We start from the raw sequence: 24,469 nt of genomic DNA, 5'->3' as shown, positions 1-24,469 counted from the left end.
AACGAAGGAAGAATGGAAAAGACCACAATATTTTTCTTCCATTTTAAAGAGCGGTCGATGTCGACCTGGAACTATTCTACTTTTCGTGACTTTTCCGGAATGTGTTCGGAAAGCTGTGATCTCACGTGACTTGAAGGCGGAAGTTGGTCCGAGTATGTAAAGATCCAGCGTAAGAAGTAACTGTCTTTTTCTGCACTTTACATTTGTCTATTAAAAGAGCTTTGAGATGGAAAGAGGATCTTCGAATGCACTCAATGCGAATTCTGTGAAAGATACAGGGAAAAGTGAAGACCTCAAGAGCGGAGCATCTTGTAGCGCTGAAGTAATCGTGGATCAGTGGATTGATGTTATGTTTATCTGTAGCGAGTGGGGCTCCTCGAAAGGTGGATTATCAACGTTTAACAGGGAAATTGCTGTGAATCTAGCGAAGTATTCGAAAGAAAGAATTAAGGTTCACTGCTTTGTTTGCCAAAGCACAGAAGAAGAACGAAAAGATGCGAGCAGCAATGGTGTCCATTTAATCACAGCACGGCGCCCTCCCGGATCCAGTGATTCACTTGAATGGATTCGAATTCCTCCACCAGAGCTTCGTAATCCTAACATCGTCGTTGGCCACGGTAGGAAGTTTGGTGGTGCGGCTTATTCCATTCAGCAAATAACAGGTTGTAAGTGGATACACTTTGTTCATGTGTATTGCGAGGATCTTGGAAAATTCAAGCTGGAATGCAATGTTACGGCTGATGCAATTGCAGATAACGAAGAGAAGAACAAACGAGAACTGGAGCTGTGCAAAGCATCTAACTTAGTCGTTGCAGTAGGCTCCCTACTACAAAGAAAATATCAAAGAAGTTTGCCAGATTTTAAAGTAGAAGTCATTACTCCAGGGATTTTCGAAAAGTTTGTCAATCCAACCACAAGGCCGCGTGAATGGATGAAATTTGAATCATCAGGAGAAGACGAGTTTCGTATCTTCATGTTCGGTCGGGGAAGCTTTGAGGACTTTGAACTCAAAGGATACGATGTAATCGGTAAGGCTGTGGCCTCATTGGAAAGAAGATTCGAGCTCACTTTTGTTGGTGCACCACAAGATCAACAACGGAAGATCGAAAAATGGTTCCTGGAGGAAACGAAAATAACACGGAATCAACTAACCATCAAAGGCTTTTGTAATTACAAAGAAACGAGAGAGATATTTCGTCAAGCGGATGCAGTTGTGATGCCATCCCGCACCGAGGGCTTCGGTCTGGTTGCCCAGAGGCCATATCGGCTGGTGTGCCTTTGCTGGTCTCCAGGGAATGTGGGATAGCCAAAGCCCTCCAAACTGTGGATGGTGGGATGGCTGTAGTCATCCCCTCAGCTTCACCAGAGGAATGGGCAAACAAAATCCAAGAGCTATCACAACAATCACCAGATGAGAGATATGCCTCCGCTGTGCGTCTGAGAGAGAATTATGGGAAGAGGTACCACTGGAAGGAAGAAAGTGAAAAGTTTATGAAGATGATTCTGCAGTTGGCTCCCAATCCCTCTCCTAAGGAGACTGTAATCACAGGTTTGCTTTTGTAATGATAACTGTAATGTCTAAGTCAATGTCAATTTCAAAGAATGTTTGCACCGTGAGAATTACAGCTACTGACTTCCCCAAGAAAGATTTTAATTATTCCTTTGTAATAGAAACAATTGTGTTACTTTCAAGTACATACCTATTAGATGATCAGGAACTGTCTCCAATTCTTGTTATTGGTCACTGAAGGTTGCTACTTATTAATGCCCTTACTGTCATTTTTGAAAAAATAATCAAGAGAGAGATCACTTATTTAAGACATTTTTTTGCAAGATTACAAATTGTATTTCCTTGAATAAGAGCCCATGTTCAAATAACTGCCCCCCCCCAAATAAGCATTCACCACTTAGACTGTAATTTCCAAAAAGCACCCCCTCAAATATATGCCCCCCCCTCCTCCCTCATTTTGTTAAAATAGTAGGGAACAATGAAAACCTGTTTCTATTGCTGCTTCATTTAATTGTAACTTTTTGGATTTTACCTATAGTGGAATCAGTGCAGGAGAATAGTTTCTTTTCCATTCAGTTATTTTAATCTCCACGTGATTGAAGAGTTCTGTTAGGTGTCTAATCTGTTCTTTTAAATTTCATGCCACTAAGCACCTTCCATCCAGGAAGTTGCTCCCCCCCCCTCCCCCCCTTGCAGGCACTTATAGGAGGAAATATGGCATCCTGAAATTAAATTGGCTTTATTTATTTCCTTTATTTCCAGGAAAGGTTCCTTGCAGTTCAAACAATAAAGAACAAACACAAAGGAAGGAGGTTTTGACAGCAAAAGGTAAATTTTGGAAGATAATTGTAAAATCCATGAGCAATGAGTAATGTTTGCTGGGAAGGACACAGGTCTTAAAAAAAGTCAAATTATTTATCAAAATTAATATTTTCATGAGTATTTTTACAGCATACACATCAATCTAACAATTTTGTGATGAAAGTAGAATTGTGCCATCTAAAATTTTGCAAACCGTTATGCACCATCAATTCAAAGCTTCAACATCCCTCCCACAGGCAACACCTTGGGTAACCTCACTGCCATTTGCCCATGGGTTGCCTAGAAGGGGGTAAGATGTTGAAGCTTTAAAATGATTGGCAGCCAATTTGTTCTGATCCTTTGGACCCTGATCCATAAGTTTGCTCACCGTAACAAAAGAGACGTAAATCCTTCATCAGTCAGTGTAACCAGATTTATTCGGAGTAAATTTTCGCAGTGAAATGAGAAAGGGTTTTCACCAGCGAGCACGACAATACAATGACAATCCCTAAATCACATGGAAAATCAATACCATGATACCTTGCTACAATGCTAAACTGTGTGGTAACGCTAGACGCATGACACGTGTGACAGAACACAATTATATGTAGGCTAGCTAAGATGTCAGCTTATCTGATAAATATTTCTCTTCACTTTCTGTAGGTGATCTTCCACACAGTGGCCTAGAAGTTGGGAAAAGAGATGGAAGGGAACAAAGTGAGTCTGCACCAGGTGGGTGAATGAACATTTAAAATTGCAGGTTATACCCTAATTTGGTTCTTTTCTTAAAAATAAGCTTGCATGATATTGTTTGAACTGTACAAAAGATCTCTGACAGTCAGAAAGTAGAGTTGTAAAATTCTACGTAACATTGAATGTTTAATTATTGTTGAAGGTTTGTCTTGAATCAGCAGATAATTTCTGATTAACAATTGATAAGTTCAGTCTAATTTAGAGCAGAAACTTGAATTAATAATTTGCTTAGTTTGTTTAATTTTCTTCAAATACACTAAACAGCTAATTAGAACTTATTAAAAAAATAAGAAAGAAGAGTGTGTACCAGGTGAGTAAACTTTACTTAGCATGATCCATTTAGCAATATTACAGTAAAACTGCAACTGTCAGGAGCATTGTCAGGAACAAATCAGTGAATCAAGTATGCTACAGAAGAGCTCTTAAAAGAATGAAAAACTCTGGTAAATCAGCTTTACATTGCTTCAACATTCATATTATCTGCATCTTCCAGTTGAATACTATGACCAATGAGTACCCTTGCTCTAAGATTTGAGTCTTACCTGTGTTTGGTTCACTTAATTACTGCATGATTTGTATTTTTTCATATTCATTAGATTCAGTTACTGTAATAAAATACTGTTGGAAGTATGCAGGCATAAATTACTGGGCCATATCCATAAGTGGCAAACATGCACGTGTACATGAACTAATGCCAATGTGTGTGCTTCTAATGATCTAATAATAATAATTTGTGCATTCAGGGCTGTGAGTTTTGTTTGGCTTTTGAACATATAACTGCGTGGTTTATGTTAGAGTATTAAAAGAAGTCACGTTAACATAAACTCTTCAGCTATTTATGTATTTCAACCAATAGGAAATATAAAGGGGGAAGGGGGGTTGGGGAGACGTCCTGGATAAAACAACAAGGAAGGACTATAGGGGAGGGACTGGGACTCCTCAGGGATATTAGACTTTTTCCTTTTATTTTGTGTAACATTCCTATTTTGTTGCTTTGGTTTAATCCCTTAAATATCCAAAATTGATCAATGTGTAATTTCTCATAACACTGTCACATAAAGCATCTTCGTGCAAAAAGGGGGCAAGATTGATTTTAAGGGTAGTAACATTGAACCAATGTGGAAGTGAGAGAGGACAAGAAATGTTAAGACATCCATCATTTTTACTTTTTCTTTTCTTCTAAATAGTAGTCTATTTGCAGTTTTCCAAACCAGGTAGCATTCCATAATATGATATTTCTCTCCTTTCTCCACAGAAAAAGCTCCAAAAACCTCATTAGAGAAAAAAAGAACTGATGGGAATGAACAAACAAAGTCTGTTCAAGGTGAGTAAACTTTGCAAAGCATGACATTTAATGATAATTGTCAATTATCTCCAGAACAAAGAATAGGGCTGGTCGGTGAACACTGCAAACTACCGTAATATCCGGCTGTTTACCCGTGGATAATCTGTTGATTTTGCATTAAATGCACACCACTGCAGGTTACAGGGAGGAGCAGGTTATGTGAAAATTTTAAAATCTACTGGTAGTTGAATTGAAAAAAATCCTCACCTACATTCATTTGCACCTCTCAATTATTGTGTTAAGAGTGCCACAAAGTGGCATGAAAACATGATGCCGACTTGAGTTTATTTCACAAATAATTGGTTGCGTGACAAACAAATTGTTATCAGTATTCGTGAAAACAAGACCTTGATGGTGACAAAAATAATCTAAAGATATCCAGTGCATCAGAAACAAATTTCCATTTAACACTAGCTTGGGTGAGAGAGAATTTTCCCGTTTTAAGGGACTTGTTAAGCCCATTGGAACCGGATATATCACCAACAGTACTTAGTAATTCAAGTTTAAACACTCACCCAGCTTTCTTTCAACAAATCAACATGATGCTGAACGATCACTCACACAAAATGTGGCCACATGGGTGGGTTATCCACCAGTGCAGGTAATCTGTTAATTTTTTTTTGCTGTATGCGATAATCGGTGCAGGTAATCAGCCATGTGGGTAAATGGCCTGAAATTATGGTAGTTGGTTTAATTTTCTTCAAATAAACTAAAAATAAGAAAAAAATAAGAAAAAAGAGTGTGTGCCAGGTGAGTAAAATTTACTCAGCATGATACATTTAGGAATATTACAGTAGGACTGCAACTGTCAGGAGAATTGTAAGGAACAAATCAGTGAATCAAGTATGTCACAGGAGAGCTCTTAAGAGAATGAAAAAAATCTGGTAAATCAGCTTTACATTGCTTCAATGATAGGATTATCTGTATCTTCCAGTTGAATACTATGACCAATTACTCTATTTCCTCATATGAGTGCCCATGCTATAAGATTTGAGTCTTACCTGTGTTTGGTTTCACTTAATTACTGCATAATTTGTATTTTTTCACATTTATTAGATTCAGATACTGTGATAAAATACTGTTGGAAGTATGCAGGCACAAATTACTGGGGGCAAGATTGATTTTAAGGGTTGTTACATTCAAACAATGTGGAAGTGAGAGAGGAAAACAAATGTTTAGACATCCATCCAAGTCTATTTGTGGGTTTCCAAACCAGGTAGCATTCCATAATGTTATTTCTCTCCTTTCTTTACAGAAAAAGCTCCAAAAACCTCTATAAAGAAAGAAAGAACTGACGGGAATGAACAAACAAAGTCTGTTCAAGGCGAGTAAACTTTGCAAAGCATGACATTTAATGATAACTGTCAATTATCTCTAGAACAAAGAAAAGGGCTGGTCGGTGAATACTGCAAATTAGTGATTCAGATGTCATAGAACATGATTAAACTATGGAAGTTTTCCAAACTGCTAAGGCAATAAGAAATTCTTTTCTGTAGCATGACTTTCATATCCTGTCCTTTGATATCACTTGGAGCAACTGAAAACAAACCAAGTCAAGGCCTCGCTTTAGCTGTGTTGTTAACGAGCAGTTAGGACTATTTTTTATTTATTTACTAATCTTGGTAGCAAACAGAACAACTTGACTGTTTACCAATGAAAGTAACAGCTAAGAGGCATTTTCAATTACAACCGAAACTTGACACAATTAACACAATTAACACAATTAATATCGACCAAGCTTCAACCTCATATAAAAGCATCAATCAAGTGCATTACTATCAGTTCTGGTGAAAAGTCTCTAACATTATAGATCAAGACAGGTGTAACAAATTAATCTCAATTGTCAATTATGCAGTTAAACTAAATAGGAAATTTGTGTTTGAATAAGGCCCTCTTTGATAAAATTAATGTTCTATAATTAAAACATTTACTCGGTCTTCATTTCCCCCTTCAAGTTACTAGTTCCATCACAGCTCTTCCCTCACTACACCCTTCTTGCGTTTTGTTGGCGTTTTAAATTCCTTTTCAAATTGTTTGATTTTAGGTGACACTTTTGTGAGCTAGGTCAGCAGAGCAAGCAAGAACACTAACACCCCCTCCCCCTTCCCAATCGAGTGATCATCCTCCCCTCCTCTCCCACTGTCCAAAATAAATGGAAAACCTGATTTTATTAACACTTTATTTATAACTCTATAAAGCTTCAACTACAGCCAAATCAGTAGAGTCTCCAGTTTCTTACTAAACACTCCCTTGATTAAGCAGCTTCCTTCTGATAAGCACCCCTCCTCTAAGCCACAACTTGAAATAATTCAAGCCTGGGTGCTTATTCCAGGAAATGCATGTAAAGTTAATAAATGTAATGAAGCAAAGACCTTTGTGTACCAGTAATTTCTGATTGGGATGAAGCTGTATAATATTTGTAGTATTTTTGTCACAGTTTCTGGTCTTTCCACTTTGCTTTTAATTTAAAAGGATATGTATGGAAATAAAGGGGTAAGTTTCTAAAGAAATTGTGGTGCTGTGTCGGTGGGAGAGTATAGCAGGTAATTTAGTGTTAACAACTGAGTTGAAAACGTTAATTAGCCACTGTAAAGGGTAAAAAAGCTGATGTTTCGAGCGTTAGCCCTTCATCAATCGCTCTGACGAAGGGCTAACGTTGAAACGTCAGCTTTTTTACCCTTTACGGTGGCTAATTTACGTTTTCAACTCAGTTGTTAACACTAAATTACCTGCTATGTATGGAAATAATTGTAGAACTTTATTAATCAAAGCTCTGTTTGACAAGAAATGAGTTAGTTCTTAAACATAGAACAATGGTGATCAAAGAAGAGTTATTTACATGTATTCACGTTTGCTTACATGTCATCCAGCACAAATAGATCAAACATATTAATAACGATTTTCCATGTATCCCTTTTCTACAAATTTTTTCGTCACTCTAATGACTTTTTCCATGAAGCTAAATGGAGGCAAAAGATTATCTGCCTTATACTTATAGTTAGCACTAATAAAGTAAATATGTTTAAAATTAGAGCCTTGCCTGTGTTTGGTCGATTTAATGAGTGCATAATTTTTATTTTTTTCATATTCATCAGATTCAAGTACAGCTCCACGTGATTCAACGGAAGAAGTCCGTGCAGCAACAAGTATGGCTTTAGAAGGTACATGTATATACCATATGCCTATGGGTAATTTATGAATTTCAACTGATTTTGGAATTGGGAAATGCAAAGGGATGGGAGGGGAGATTAATGGAGATTAATAAAGAGCAAGAAATTACAGAAAAGAAGAGACTACAGAGTTGATAATGTAAATTGGACACTGTGTAGGGTTTTAAAACTGATGCTTCATGTTGCCCACCGGTGTTGCAAGCTATATGATAATCAGGCATAGAGCTTGATATTAAGTGTTAAATGTGTGAAATACGTGGGTTGGCTTGAAGGTTAGTATCTATGAGGAAACATAATGGGAGTGTGATTGCATAAATCCAGCAACATCTACTTTGAGTAAGCACAGACATGGAGGATAGTGTGGTGAAGCAAACAGAAAAGACCTGCATGACGAAAATGAAATATTTGGCAACTAAACTGTTTTGAAACTTACAAAATAGTTATTGTACCTCATAACTACCAATTCTCTTCAGCTGATTTTAATTACTAATTTTTACCTGGCTGCTAGCCTGAAAATACTTAAGTTGCCTAACATTTCCTCTTCATCTTGACACTTGCGCAAAACTAATTAAAAGGGGGAAGTCCCTAATTCAAGTTTTGTTGGCAAGTTCAAGTTAGAATTTTCTGCTAGCGACTAGTTTTTACAAGAGGTAAATAATTTAATTAATGACTGGCAAATCTGGGAAAGATCATCAATGGAGGGTTTTCCTAAATCTTAAGAGGGAAAAAAAAAGAGGAAAACAAAAAAAAAAAAAGAAGGGACAGCAAGAGGAAAGGAAGAGGAAAAAACCGTAGGTAGAATAATAAAGGAAGAAGGGGGAGGGAAAAAGGAAATTGGGAGAGGAGCAAATGGAAAAGGAGGAGGAAGATGGCTAGGAAGATGTTTTTCCTCTGCTTTACTTTGATGGAAGCTAGTGGCTGTTCTCCTTGTAATATTGCACATTTGACAAAGGCTCTTATTTTCCATCTTGATTTTGATCCACCTAACATTAAGCTGTGCCTCCCTAGAAGTCTTAATCTATTAGTATTTATAAGTCATCCAACAGGTTTATTTGGTGAAATGCTAAACAACCCTGTTCTTGGCAAACCCCCTGCCTTTCTGTACCTCCAGGCTGGGGTGGGAAATTTGAACCAGAAGTGTTAAGTCTTTCCAGTGAAATACAAGTTAGTACCCTTTAATTTGGAGGTGTTTAAGGTAAACAGTTCACTTTCACTATAGAATGGCTCGGAAGAAAAGGTCTACAAGGCTTAGGTTTTTATGCCTGATCAATGTGTAGAAAGTCAAAGTTTCTGATTTTGCCTTTTACAAAAAACTCTGCTAATTCAAGCAAATGCAGTATCTATAATACTATTAAATTTTGTGGGAAAAGACCTTTGTGTAATTGCTGATTGGAATGAAGCTATTAAATATATGTACAACTTCTGCAACTGTTTCTGTTTTATACTTTCAACTTATAAGGAAATGTTTGGAAATACCTGTAGAACTTTATCATCCCAACACTTATTAAACAAAGCACTATTTGAGTAAACTCCAGAAAGAGATTAAATGTGTAGATAAAGCCTTGAAGTAATGAAGGAGGAAGTGAGTTAGTTGTTTCCAAAAATGATATATTTGGTAATCAAAGAAGAGCTTAATTTACTTGCAGTATTCATGTTGGCTTATGGGTCATTCAGCACTTTGATCAAACAATATCAATATGTTAGTTCTTGCCTAACTCTTTCTTCCACAACACTTCTCACTCTTCTGACTTTTTCAATGAAGCTGAAAGGAGGCAAAATATTCTCTCATTTCCTCTCAGGACTGATATAGTAAATATGTTTATTATTTGAGTCTTAACCTGTGTTTGGTTCATTTAACGACTGCATAATGAATTAGTTTGTATTTTTCGGTGTTCATGAGATTCAGGTACTGTGACAAAATACTGTTGGAGGTATATGCAAGCATAACTTACTGGGTCATATCTGTAAGCAGTGAACTCACACACGTGCCCATGAACTCATTCCAATGAGTGAGCTATTAGTGATCTAACAACAATAATTGTGCATTTGGGGTTGTGAGTTTTGTGTGTGGCTTTTGAACATGTAACTGCTTGGTTTACATTGGAGTATTAAAATAAGTTTTTCTTTCAACCTAAACTCATTGTTGTAGGTGCAGCTGCATACATTTCAACAAAAAAGGCACAGAGAAATACAAAAAAAGTTTGGACAGCAACAGGTACAGTTGTAGAAGAAAGACACCACATGCCTATCAACAATTCATGTATTTCAACCAATGTGAAATATGAAGGGGAAAAGGGGGTTGGGGAGAACATCCTGCATAAAACACCCCGGGGGGACTATGGGGGAGGGACTGGGGCTCCTCAGGGATATTAGAGTTTTTGGTCTTGTTTTATGTAACATTCCTATTTTGTTGCTTTGGTTTAATCCCTTTAATACCCTAAATTGATCAGCATCTAATTTCTCATGACATTGTCATTTAAAGCCTCCTCTTGCAAAAAGGCAGCAAGATTGATTTTAAGGAGAGTAACATTGAAACAGTGTGGAAGTGAGAGAGCACAACGGATGTTAAGACATCCATCATTTCCTTTTTTCTTGTCTCCTAAATGGAAGTCGGTTTGTAGGTTTTCAAACTAGGTAGCATTCCATAATGTGATATTTCTCTCCTTTCTCCACAGAAAAAGCTCCAAAGGCGTCTTTAAAGAGAAGAAGAACTGATGGGCATAAACAAACAAAGTGTTTCCGAAGTGAGTAAGCTTTACACCTCATGTCATTTAATTATAACTGTCAATAAACTCTAATGCAAGGAATAGGGCTGGTTGGTGAATACTGCAAATTAGTGATTCAGATGCCCTAGGACATGATTGAACTACACAAGTTTTCCAAAATTCCAAAGCTAAGAAAATATTCTTTCCTGTAGCAGAATTTCACATCTAGTCTGTAACAGTTTGAGCTACTGAAAACAAACGAAGTCCAGGCTTCGCTTTAGGTGTGTTGTTAACAAGCAGCTAGGACTATTTTTGATTATTCATCCTGATAGCAAACGGAAAAACTTGAATGAATATCAAAATGACAGCTGACAGGCATTTTCAATTACAACCAAAACTAGACACAATTAACACAATTGATATCAACCAATCTTTGACCACACACTTAAACATTGATACAGCGAATTACTATCAGTTCTGTTGAAAAGTCTCTAACATAAGATCAAGATGGGTGCAACGAACTAATCTCAATTTTTCAATGATGCAATTTAACTAAATAAGAGAGTTATGTTTCTGAAACTATTAAATTTGGAAAAGCAAAGACCTGTGTGTAATTGCTGATTGGGGTGAATCTATTTAGTGTATGTTGAACTTCTGTAGCTGTTTCTGCTTTACTTTCAACTTATAACGAAATGTATGGAAGTACTTGTAGAACTTAAAATTATCCCAACATTTGTTAAACGAAGCACTATTTGAGTAAACTCCAGAAAGAGATTAAGTGTGTAGATAAAGCCTTGAAGTAATGAAGGAGGAAGTGAGTTAGTTGTTTCAGCTTATGGGTCATTTAGCACTTGGATCAAACAATATCAATATGTTTGTGCTTGCCTAACTCTTTCTTCCACAACACTTCTCACTCTTCTGACTTTTTCAATGAAGGTTAAGGGAGGCAAAATATTCTCTTACTTCTATTTAGCACTGATATAGTAAACATGTTAAACATTTGAGTCCTAACCTGTGTTTGGTTCATTTAATGACTGCATAATTTGTATTTTTTGATATTCATGAGATTAAGGTACTGTGACAAAATGCTGTTGGAAGTATATGCAGGCATAAATTACTGGATCATATCTCTAAGCTGGGAATATATGCACATGCACATGAACTAATTCCAATGAGTGCTCTATTTATGACTGCATGGTTTACATTTGAGTATTAAAATGTCTCTTGACCTAAACCCATTGTTGCAGGTGCAGCTGCATATGTTTCAACAAAACAAGCACAGAGAAATACAAAAGAAGTTTGGACAGCAACAGGTACAGTTATAGAAGGAAGACACCACGTGCCTATCAGCAATTTATGTATTGCAACCAATGTGAAATATGAAGGGGGAAGGGGGGTTGGGGAGAACATCCTGGATAAAACAACAAGGGAGTACTATAGGGGAGGGACTGGGACACCTCAGGGATATTAGACTTTTTCCTCTTACATTATATTACATTCCTATTTTGTCGCTTTGGTTTAATCCCTTTAATACCCAAAATTGATCAATATATAATTTCTCATAACATTGTCATTTAAAGCCTCCTCTTGCAAAAAAGGGGGCATGATTGATTTTAAGGACAGAAAGTAACATTGAAACAATATGGAAGTGAGAGGGCACAACGGACGTTAAGACATCCATCATTTCTACCTTTTTCTTGTCTCCTAAATGGAAGTCTGTTTGCAGGTTTCCAAACTAGGAAACCCAAGACTTAATGGTCATGGGCTGTTCAGCCCAAGACTTAATGGTCATGGGCCCCCATATAGCTGCTAGCTATGGCTTATAAATACAGGCATTTGGTTTTAATTGGCAAAGCATATAGTAAACTCATTTTGCAGAGTGCCACAAAAAAAGCAAATTATCTCTTGTTGTTGTACCTTTTGTAGACCCAATTAATTGAGGATATTTGCATATCCTCTTTACCCATAGGAGGGTAGGATTTCATTATTTTGACTACAGATGGAGCCAGTTTTTTTCTTCAGTTTGTGAATGGTTAACAGCTGCCTGGTTTTCAGCAAAATTTTATGATATGAAAAGTACTGTAGAAGCTGTTTTAAACTAATTAAGAATTATTCTGAGTTTAAATATAGTAATTATTATTCAGTGTGCTTGATTTGAATAGTCCCTTAAGGTGAACAAGGCTGGTCGATGAATACTTATACCTAGTGATTCACTTGTCATAGAAAGTGACTGAACAACGAAAACCAAAGTGATGGCCAACGGCCAAAACTTGACACAATTGACACAAATAATATCGACCAAGCTTCGACCGCACGTTTAGACAACAATACAGCGGATTACTATCAGTCTTGGTGAAAAATCTCTAACATAAGATCAAGACGGATGTAACAAACTAATCTCAATTTGCAATTCAACTATATAAGAAATTTCTGTCTAACAAGGTCCACATTGATAACAGTTCTACAACCTAAACGTGTACTCGGTCTTAATTTCCCCCTTAAAGTTACTAGTTGTGTTACAACTCTCCCCTCTCTACACCCTTCTTGCATAATTTTGCCTTTCTTAATTTCTTTTCAAATTGTTGGATTTTAGGTGAAACATTTGTGAGCTGGAGCAACTTATCAAACAAGAACACTAACACCCCCCCTCCCCCCATCGAATAATCATCCTCCCCTTCTCTCTTACTATCCAAAATAGATGGAAAACCTGATTCTATTTCCACTTTATTTACAACTTTAGGAATCTTCAACTACAGTCAAATCAGAACAGTTTATAGTTTATATGATTTTAATAAGCGACCTTCCTTTTAGCCACAACTTAAAATAATTGGTGCCTAGGTGCTTATTCGAGGAAATGCATGTAAAGTTATTAAGTGTGGTGAAGCAAAGACCTTCGTGTACCAGTAATGCTGATTGGGATGAAGCTATATAACATGTGCAGTATTTCTTTGACAGCTTCTGGTATTTCTGCTTTACTTTCAACTTAAAAGGAAATGTACGGAGATACCGGTTAAACTTTATTAATGAAAGCACTATTAGAAAACAAATGAGTTAGTTCTCAAACATAGAACAGTGGTGATCAAAGAAGAGCTATTTACATGTATTCACGTTTGCTTACATGTCATCCAGCACAAATGGATCAAACATATCAATAACAATTTTCCATATATCCCTTTTCTACAAAAGTCTCGTCGCTCTAATGACTTTTTCAATGAAGCTAAAAGGAGGAAAAAGATTCTCTTACTTATACTTATAGTTAGTACTAATACAATAAATTTGTTTCAAATTTGAGCCTTGCCTGTGTTTGGTTGATTTAATATGTGCATAATTTATATTTTTTATATTCATCAGATTCAGGTACAGTTCTGTGTGGTTCAACAGAAGAAGAATTGAAAAGTGAAAAGGAAGTCTGTGCAGCAACATGTACGGCTGTAGAAGGTATGTACCATATGCCTTTTAGCAATTTATGTATTTCAACCAATTTTGGAATTGGGAAATGTGAAGGGATGGGCGGGGGGGGGGGGAGGCGGGGGATGAATGAAGATTAATACAGAGCAGGAAATAACGGAAAAGAAGGGAATATGGCAGTACTGCTATCAGACTTTGTTCTCATATTGTGTAACAGTTGTTTTCCTTTTGTTTGGGTTCATTCCTTTAATACCCAATATTGACCAACGTGTAATTTCGCACAACATCTTAATTTAGAGCCTCTTCTAGCAAGAAGGGGCACAAATTTGTTTTTTAGACAGAAAATTGGGTAAGTTGTAAAGCACAACGAAGCCTGCCACGATATGATTTTTTAATATCTGTCAATAGACTTCAATACCAAGAACATAGCTGCTCGGCAAATGCCGAAAATTAGTGATTTAAAAGTCATAGAACATAATTTTCATATCCTGTCTGTAACGCTTACGTCAACTGTAATTCAATCAAATTCAGACTTTGCTTTAGGCGTTTTGTTAATTAGCTGTTGGGACTTTTGTTGATACAATCTGTTACACTTGTTTTGATTACTCGTATCGAGATAAGCAACCATTTTCCAGTAGAAGTTTGAAATGATGAAATCTCCTCGCGCGAGGTGATTTTAGCGAGATGTGACACAATCCTTGACCAATCAGAGTGCATGCATCTCAATAGTCATCAGAGCAATTATACCTATCAGTCATTGTTATTATTATCATAATTACTATTACTATAATTGTTATTTTTACAAATTTTTTTGTTACCCAAGTTTCCTCCTAACGGGGCTAGTTTGAAAATAAATCTCATGTCTCTACATCCTCCTTGGAGTTTGATGCCAATCTTAATTTCCTTTCACATTATACGATTTTAGGCGACACTTCTGTGAGCGAGAACAACAAGGAATTGAATCAGTTACACTCTGTTGAAAAAGAAGGTGACGTCACTGAGATGAAATCGACGCTTCCTCGTGGGTTTTCTGTTGACTCCAGGAACACAACAGGCGCAACGCCGCTAATGAATGCTGCTTTGAATGGCAATGTTCAAGCGGTGAAGAGTTTGATTGAAAGGGGAGCAGATCCTTCCCTGACGGACAACAAAGGAGGGAACACGTTACATTATGCCGCACAGGGCGGAGACACTGATATTATATCTCTAATCCATACTCACCTGCCCAACATTGAGTCAAAAACAGGCGAGGGTCTAACGCCACTAATGATGGCGGCTTACACTGGCAAATTACATGCAGTGAAATGGTTTCTTGAGAAGGGGGCAACTGTAGCCTGTGAAAGCAACAGTGGATGGAACACGTTACATTATGCCGCATCTGGCGGAGACACTGATATTATATCTCTAATCCATACTCACCTGCCCAACATTGAGTCAAAAACAGACCACGGTTCCACGCCACTAATGGTGGCGGCTTTCAATGGCAAATTACATGCAGTGAAATGGTTTCTTGAGAAGGAGGCAACTGTAGCCTGTGAAGACAAAATCGGTTGGAACATGTTACATCTTGCCGCAGAGAGCGGAGACACTGATATTATATCTCTAATCCATACTCACCTGCCCAACATTGAGTCAAAAACAGACGAGGGTCTAACGCCACTAATGGTGGCGGCTTTCAATGGCAAATTACATGCAGTGAAATGGTTTCTTGAGAAGGGGGCAACTGTAGCCTGTAAAGACAAACTAGGTTGGAGCCCGTTACATCATGCCGCAAGGGGCGGTGACCCTGATACCATTGATCTTATCCTTACCCACCTGCCGGACGTTGACTCAAAAACAGCTGATGGTGAAACACCTCTTATCATCGCTGTTTCTTATGGTAAGCTGCAGGGTGTAAAGTATCTTCTTGAGAGGGGAGGCAATCCTTTGGCTGAAGATAACGAAGGACAGGATTCTCTGTATCATGCCTCATCATGTGACTTAGATTGTTTGGACTTGCTATTGAATCACGTGCCTAGAAGTGAGTCAACAACGGGCAATGATTAACTCAGGTTGGTAAAGTAAGCTTTACAGCTTATTTTATGTTTGCTTAACTCTTCAATGTCAAAATGTAACCTACTGGTTTGTTTGTTCCGTCAACTTCGAAGCCGTTTTGGAGGAGGTTTTTAACAGGCTGTGTGTTATTTGATATTTTACCAACTAGACCTACGTACAATTTGTACAACTTGTGAGCTGTTCAACAGTTTCGGTACGGAATAGCTTCTGTCGTTAAAGTTGCACTTGAGCCTGGGCTTTCTGTGGCATGTTGGCTGAGTGTAAGGATTTAGTTCCATTAAGCTAGTTGATTTCAACACTGTGTGCATACAAGCATTATTCTCAGAATTTGCTTATCCAGCTTGTGAAAGCTTTCACGAAATAAAAGCTGTACAAGTCACCCGAAGACAAAAGTCAGTGGCATTTGGACAGAGCACAGCCATAAGCTTAAAACATATGAATGATTCGAATGAATCGTATGTTGCGGTGTTAGTGCTGGGCTGCATTTGGCATGAGACGATATGTACCAAGATATACATTCTCTTAGTGCAGCGTGTTCTTGTTCAATTGTCGGAGGAATCTTCATTTCTCTTCCTAAAATACTCTTTGGTTTTTTCTCTTAGGTTACAATTTGCGTGGTTTTGTCAATATTTGAGGTTCTCTTGTAGTTTGTACTATACTGGAAAAGCTGTTTGTGTATGTCTACAATATTACCGGTGATTTTATTTTTATCTAGTTAAACGTTTTTAAAATTGATATAATGTTATGTATATTTCACAAGTACGAGGGTGTTTTTTTACTAGGACGTATTAATTTCAAAGACAGAAGTGTAGGTTTCAGCAACGTTAACGGCCTCTTTATTTCCCTATTTAAGACGTTTCAAAATTAATGTGATTTTGTATATTTTTCACAGGTAAATAGGTTGTTTTTTACTATAAAACTTTTTATTATAATAGAACATATAGATGTAATATAACGGCTGTGTAGTTTGATACAAAAGTTGGAAATATGAACGTAAATTGTATTTCGTTGAACAAGTTTGTCTTAGCTGAAAATGTCTTCCGATAACATTTGTATCAAGCTAAACTCGAGGTTGGAATGTTTTTGTAAAATTTGAAAAAAAGAAGTATGAATTCAGACGTTTAGCCAGTGTATTTTGCATAGCAGATCTATTTTTTAAATACTATTTTTTATAACAGCACATGGCTTTTACTTTTAACGCGATCGATGTTAAGAATATCTCATTTTTCAAAGAAACCTGTTAATAGAATACATGAAGAAATTTCTGCATTCTGATTGGTTGCAATACAGTTTTCATGAAACACCAATGCAGAAGAGAGCTAATACAGTGCAGAACATTGTTAATTCAGTAAAAAAAAACCGTAACGAACTGTATAATAGCTTAAAAAAGAAAGACATGTCGAAAATTTTCTTCTTTGACCTAACACGTTGATTTGACCCAACACACAATGATGTTTGCAGGGTTTGAATGAATCTTTTTGTACGTGTTTTACTTTTTGTTTGTTTCTGCATTATCAGTGAAGCTATGTCGAAAATTAGTTCATTTTAAAATGAATAAGAAGTGACATGACTTCTTAGGCAAACTGAAATGAGTAAGCACTCGTAGTTTTTAAAAAGACAACGAATTTCACACGCCCTACGGACACGTGCAATTAAGATGGTTTAAAAAATAAAAAACAAAAAACAAAAAACTGGGGTATTTATACCAAATGTCACTCGAAGTAGTGCGATTACCTGAACCAATAAAGAAATGATAACATCACTGAGAGGCTCTAATTACAACAAATTTTTAGGTAACCTTTGTAAGCGACGTTATAACTGTAGTCAATAAAATTTTATATCACCGAACGAAAGAAAGTCTTGTTTGTCAAAGGGAATGACTTTGATATTTCTAGCGTCAGGGAAAGTAGTGAGAAAAATCCTTGTTTGGATAAATATGGAGAATGGGGAAGGTTAAAGGGAGCAGTACATGTATATATCGTCTATGGGGAAGCAGGCCTTTTCTGGGGGGGGGGGGGGACTTTTTGGTTCTTTTAGGGGGAAGGGAAGTTGGACCAGTTGTCACTAATAGAGCATCTGGAGGGGGGTGTCTGCTGATAAGGGAAATCCTTAAAATACTACAGAGCCATAGAAGGGTGGCGGGGGGAACAAAATGTTCCCACCGTACTCACCCCCTACCCTCAGATGATAAATAATAAGCGGCCCCAAACAAACAAGCCAAAACAAAAAACATTCGAGAGATTGAAGAACTGCTTTTAGGAAGGGTACAGTTGGTGACTCTTGCCAGTCCTCTCCCCACGTTCGAATTAAGTGAGCCTTTGAGGATTGTGTCAGCGTCAGTTTTGGCATAATTTAGCAAACCGCTGAAGTATACAAGATAGTTGTTGTTTTTGTATGCTAGTTTAATAAACTTGACTTTGCATATCTAACTAGGCTACTCAAAAACTAGGTAATTTAGTTTATCAACTGAGTTGATAACGTAAATTGGTCACCGCAAAGGGTTTAGCCGCTGAAGTTGTCAGCGTTAGAGCGATTGACGAAGGGCTAATGCTCGACACGTCAGCTTTTAAAATTTTCACGGGGGCAAATTAACTTTATCAACTCAGTTGATAATAGTAAACTACCCTATTATACTCTTCCACCGACGCAGCACCACTGTTTCTCTAGAAACTTGCCCCCTTTACTCAAAATCTATGCAGGCAAGGGAAAGGTGCATGTGACACAGCAGCAATTAATCTAGAAAGTATGGGTCACATGATGAGGCGGGATGTAAAGAATCCTGTCTGTTGTTGTCTTTAGCCAAAAGATTTTCACCTTCGAAGGTTATACTTTACACCCTACAGTTTGCCATGACAAACAGCAATGATTAGAGATGCATCACCACAGGCGGTTTTTATCTATGCAGCACATCCCATCGTTGTCTACACAGGTTGCAGTTGTCCTCTTCTCACAAACCATTTCACTACATGTCCCTTACCAGTCCGTTACCAGTCACTGCATGTCCCTTACCACTCCCTTACCAGTAAAACCAGCTACCATAAGGGGCAAGGGACCCTGCTCTGTGTTCCTTGGGTCAATGTCTGGCACGTCAAGAAAGATAAGATTATTGATGTCAGTGTCAGTACTCTGTGCGGAAAAACACAACACATTCTTATATCCTGTTGTTTTCACTGGTTGCAGTTACTTCCTTCTCAAGAAACCACTACACGGCCTGTCAATTACAATTCACAAAAGGAATCATAAATAGGGAGAGATTCTCAGCACACCTTGACTCAATGTTTGGCACGTGGGTTAACATCAGAGCAATAATTTAAAGGTTACCACCCAGTGCAGCAAGTTGTAATGAATTCCATCCTCCTTTGTTCATCAGACACAGATCTGCTCCTCTCTTCATCTTCACCCTGAACCTTGAACCTTGAACCTTGCCACTCACAGAAACATTCTTTAGCAGCGTTCTACCTTTTGCATCTTGGGAGTGAACAGAAAAAAAAATCATATTATTTGAACAGAAATTTGAAAATAAATGTTAAAAGAAAGGCAACCAATAATAATAATAATAATAATAATAACAATAACGGAAATATCTTCACAGTGGAAATGAAAGCATTTCAAAATATCACTCAATACTCTTCCAGATAGGTACTCAGTTGCTCAGAAACTGACATTGATCCACAGAAACAGGGGGAGCACCATTTTTATGTATTAAAGAGGGTGGACGATGAAAAGTTATGCACTTCTGAGGGGAGTGGGTCATCTGTGAAACATGCTTTAATCTGATGATACAGGAAGTGTATCATAGATAGTACAATTTTTATGACTTTGTTGGGTTAAGACTATAAGATAATCTTTTTTGGGTTAGTCGCCAGTTGCTGAGGGAATAGAAAGCACTTTGGAACAGTGAGGCTCAATATGCTGTTAATCAGTTCCTCAAATTCTATGTGAAACTATGATTAAGAATCAGCATGATCTAATTTAGGAACAGCAGAACAGCTTTTGAATACCTACAGATGCTGTAACCACTTTAGACTAGCTGCTTACCATAAGTAACTCATATTTGAAACTCCAGCTCAAATTGCACTTTAAATTGAATACGTTTGAAACCAAAAATCCCCTTTCTTTGAAATGTTTTGTTTTTTAAACACAGGTATCTTGTTCCCAAACTTATTAACTGATCTATTCATGCTCAAATTCAAGCACAAACAAAACCTTTCAGCGGCTTTAAACCATTTCCTTCCCAAGATCTTAAAAGTAATTCTCCTTACTGTCTGACCCATAATTTTTATGATGTTAGTTCAAAGAATTTGGTATTGGATCAACTTCTAATCTCCCACTAGACTTTTTCTTAATTCTCTTCACTTGTCTGCTTGATATTGTATTAACATTGTAAGGAGAAATTCTGTGTTGGTCACCAGTAGAAGTCAAAGGGTTAAACAACAATTCACAGGCAAATAACAAGTCAGTTTTAATGGCATGTTATTATTTTGATAGTGTCTTTATTGTCCATGAATACACATAGAAAGATCATAATCAGACAAACTTGTCACAGGTGAGACAATTACCCAATACATCATTTTAATGGGCATTGCGTTATGCAACGATAGAGCGTGATATTTAAGTGCTTTTGGATTGCCGAGCATTGTTGATCATCTTTTCTAACAAATTTCAAATGGTAAACAAAATACAGCCTTATGAAATGAGTATCAAAACAAAGTTTTCTTCCTTAGTTCAGATAACATGTCTTGCCAGAGTGAGAGATAGGTAAGTAAAAGCAAAACAGTTGACTTAGGGTGTGGATAAAAATGACTCTTAGGGGGTGAATAGGGGTGGATTGGATTCAAGGGTGGGCTCCATTTAATCGTGCAATTAGTAAAGGAAGTTGGGGAGGGGGCTGCTGAAACTTGTTTTCATTCTAGAGTTGAGCGCTTGAACGATGCCATCCAACACAACTTTCATTCGCTGCTTTCTGCCTGTTCCGTCTCTGGAGTCTATAGACAATCCAAAAGGAAGCGTGGACTTCATCTTGGTGACGTCGCAGTCTCTTTCAGCAGAGTGTAACTGATTCAATGCCTTGTTGTCCTCGCTCACAAAAGTGGCGCCTAAAATCGTAAAATTTTAAAAGGAATTAAGGCAACATAATACAAGAACGATGAAGAGACATAAGATTTATTATGGAACTAGTAAATTTTACTTTAGGAGAAATATTAGGCGACAAGGAGATTTGCTATTGTATTCACGAGTAGTCAAGTTTTCCGGTCGATCTGTACACCTCATAAGAGAGACTTAGAGTCTCTCTGGCCATGACCAAGTGTGTCGACGCGTGGATTAAAATGCACGCTTGATCTGCACGATAGGAGCGGATCACTTGCTCAGTGCACATGCAAACAACAAGGGTGTAACTAGTTCTACCAAAGAGCAACACACGAAGTGCACGACACACCACCAGGCTAACAGACAAAATCCAAGTATCCCTAATAAGATTCACGGATGGACAACACGACCCGAGAATACATTAGGCGATTCGTACGGGTCACACGATTCGTGAATTTTTCACACGATCCCTAGGGATCGTACGAAACTACAAAATCCACCATGGCCTGAAAGACTCTCAAGTGGCGAAAAAAGTCTCTTTAATAACATTTATGGATCGGCACCACGATCTTACGACTCGTGAATACAACAGACGACTCGTGAATACAACAGACGACTCGCGCGTTAGGAGCGTACGACTCGTAAATACATTTCAAAACATTACACGACTCGTTACAATCCGTGGTATTGAACAATCCTCGCCAAACTTGCGAGTAAAAACAAAAAAGGAAAAGGCAGAAATGATGAGTGTCTACAAATAAGTTGTGCTCTTTCTCTCTCGATTTGCTTTACTGTAGTAATAGTTCGGCCCTAAAACAAATTCTTGCCCCTGTTGGGAATTTCTCGGTTTCTGTTCGCTGAAAAGAATCTAATTAATGTCGCTAAACACAAACAAACCACACTTGAAGAATCACGTTTTTTTTCTTTAATACATTTTCCTCACTGGTTTCACAAGGTTTTTCCTCTAAACTTACAAGGATGCGTTCTTCAAAAATTACAATAAAACCATTCACGTACTGTATTAAACCTATTCCTATTGATTAAACGTCATCATCCATTTCTGATCTGTGTCACTCTGCGCTTACATTCAACAGTCGCTTCCAGTCGGTGATTAGTAATCAAATAATCAAGTCAAACACGAACAACGAAAAAAGGAAAATGCCAATAATTTCAACACCTCTTATGGCAAAAAGAGGCTCTAATTAAAGATGATATGAGAAATTACATCTTAATCAACTTTGAGTTTTAAAGGGATTGAGGCAAAGCACCAGAATATAGATGTTACAAAAAATTGGAGTAAAAAAGTGTAATATCGCTGATCGGTCTCAGTCTCTCCCCCTTGCATATTAAATTACTGATAAGCACATGGTATACCTTTTACAACAGTGACTGTATCTGTTGCTGTAAAAGATTCTTTTGTATTTATCTCTGCTTGTTCTCAGAACGGTTGAATCATGTACAGCTGTACCTAAATCAGACGAATTTGAAAAAAAAACACCAACAACAAAAAACCAGTAAACGCAGTAATTAAATGAACCAAACGCAGGCAAGACTCAAATGTTAAACATGTTCAGTGTAGAGCTAAGTAAAAGAAAGCATATTTTGCCTCCAGTTTCAGCTTCAGTGAAGTGTGGGACAAGAGTGTTATATGGAAAAAAGGCAGACAAAATTATATACGCACAAACATTTTGACAATTAATCCAAGTGCCAATTGACTGACCCATAAGCCATAAATAGATATAGATAGCTATTTTTGATCAACATATCATTCTATGTTTGGGAACTGACTCATTTCATTCTTTATTGGTTCAAGATTTATCTAGATAAATGAATACTCTCATGAGATCTCTGTTTTTGGAGTTTAGTCAAGTAGCACTTTGATTAATAAGTGTTAGGATAATAAAGTTCTACAAGTATTGTTTCCATACATTTCCTTAATGGTCGTAACTAAAGTAGAAACAGTTACATAAATTCTATATTTATTAAATTTAAGCTTTATCTTAGTCAGCAATTTCATTAAGGTCTTTGATTCACCATAGTTGATTATTCCAAATAATTTAAGGTGCTAATTATAATCCTCTAACATTGTGAAAAAAAGCTCAGAACTAAATTTACTAATACTTTTTATACTCCTTGCCAGACCTGATAGATTTATTGATCTGTTGCATACAAGCTAGTCTAACAGACAGTTATAATAAGCTGTTTAACTCAGATATCTTTACAATGTAATGTAAAGCTTATTCACTGGGTATGCACTCTTCTCGTATGTTCCAGCTCTCTGTTTTCAACTTAAGTTTGTTAATAAGTATTATATATAATATATAATGTATATAATATATTACCATTTTCATATTGTCTTCTATTTGCTTACCTCTAAGTTTATCTTGCAATTACCTATCAGATATTAAGCAGCAATAAAGTTTTATAAAACAAAACATAGTAGTGACTAGCATCTAATTTCTCCTTTCTATTTCACCCCTATCTTCAAACATGAAAGTTAGGAGAATAGAGGAAATGATCACCAACTAAAGCAGCTCTTGACCGTTACACAAATTCTCCTTGTCAGCCTCTTTGAAAATGTATGGAGAACAGTATGGAGAATATGCATACTGATGTTAGGGTGTAAAGGGTTAAGAGAAAATATAAGTAATTACCTCTCTGTAAGTTTATAGCATCAAGCCTACAGAGATATGAATGCACATAGCTCACTCTTACATGCCAAAACTTTTTTTCTTTTCAGATGTGTAAGTCTTAATCACAATGATTGGCCATTTCTTTACAAGGTAACTATGCAATATTATGTGTTCTCTGAGACACTTTGCAGCCCTAATAGGTATGCAATACATATCTGTTTTAGCAAAATTTATATGTTGCATCTTTCCTTCACTGCTTGTGTGTACCAAAATATGTTTCTCGTAACAGCTTTTTTCTTCTGTTTCCCTGCCAATCCCAAATCAAAATTGACCAAATTTAAGTTGCAGAAGAATCAAAACTTGACCCAACAATACTTCTAGTGTCACCAAGAGGTAGCAAAAAATATGTGTATAACTAAAAGTTCCAATATGCAATCATCATCAACATTAAAAGTTATCTTCTATAACCATTTTAAAATTTGCTTTTAATTGGTATTCTGTGGCATCTCTTCATAATTCATCCAAAAATGTATATGATACAGTCGCATAAAATTTTGACTGATTACTACATGGTGAAGATGCATTGAAAAAAAATTATTGCCAGCTATAAAATTCCATTTTTACAACTTTTCCTTAGCAGCCTGTATTTTTTTTTTTTTGATACAACTTTGCATTCCCTTTCACTTGTTAAATTTTAGAAATGACTGCCTAAATCTTTATTGCATTATTTTTTTGCATTTACAAGATGGGAAACTCACAAAATCTCTGGTGGGTTAAGTTAAATAAAAAATTTCAGTTCGCTAAATATCTGTCACTCAAACAAAACGTATATTTGGGTTTAATGAATCGCTTTCAAATTTCAACATCATCCCTTTGGAAAAAGCCACGTTACTATAAACTAAACAAATTTAGGTAAAATTTCCGCACAGCCCAATACTATTGTAAAACAAATCTGTTTTCCCAATGGAAATGTATTGTTTTTGTCATTGTTTTCTCTATTC

General features: G+C 36.9%; 1 protein-coding gene and 1 pseudogene across 1 annotated transcript; both read left to right on the top strand.

Annotated features, from left to right (window-relative positions):
• The first annotated feature begins 94 nt into the window (after positions 1-94).
• LOC136280977 (D-inositol 3-phosphate glycosyltransferase-like) lies at positions 95-5,754 on the top strand (annotated as a pseudogene).
• A 1,754-nt stretch (positions 5,755-7,508) lies between these two features.
• LOC136276829 (putative ankyrin repeat protein RF_0381) lies at positions 7,509-17,587 on the top strand. The gene is made up of 7 exons (XM_066167016.1): positions 7,509-7,570; positions 9,729-9,794; positions 10,255-10,323; positions 11,532-11,597; positions 13,636-13,722; positions 14,618-15,743; positions 16,350-17,587. Exons 1-6 carry the CDS (start codon positions 7,558-7,560, stop codon positions 15,736-15,738), a joined length of 1,422 nt encoding a protein of 473 aa, XP_066023113.1. The 5' UTR covers positions 7,509-7,557; the 3' UTR covers positions 15,739-15,743; positions 16,350-17,587.
• The last annotated feature ends 6,882 nt before the right edge of the window (positions 17,588-24,469 follow it).

This window comes from Pocillopora verrucosa, chromosome 5 (genome assembly GCF_036669915.1).
Source record: "Pocillopora verrucosa isolate sample1 chromosome 5, ASM3666991v2, whole genome shotgun sequence".
Taxonomy (NCBI): Eukaryota; Metazoa; Cnidaria; class Anthozoa; order Scleractinia; family Pocilloporidae; genus Pocillopora; species Pocillopora verrucosa.
The sequence above is the reverse complement of the archived record's forward strand: the minus strand, read 5'-3'. Positions and strand labels throughout refer to the sequence as shown.

What these genes read in the sequence shown, in the direction of transcription:
- LOC136276829 (XM_066167016.1), top strand. An exon ending in ACAAACAAAGTGTTTCCGAA is followed by an intron (nt 10,324 to 11,531) that starts GTGAGTAAGCTT and finishes CCATTGTTGCAG; the next exon opens with GTGCAGCTGCATATGTTTCA. An exon ending in AACATGTACGGCTGTAGAAG is followed by an intron (nt 13,723 to 14,617) that starts GTATGTACCATA and finishes ATACGATTTTAG; the next exon opens with GCGACACTTCTGTGAGCGAG.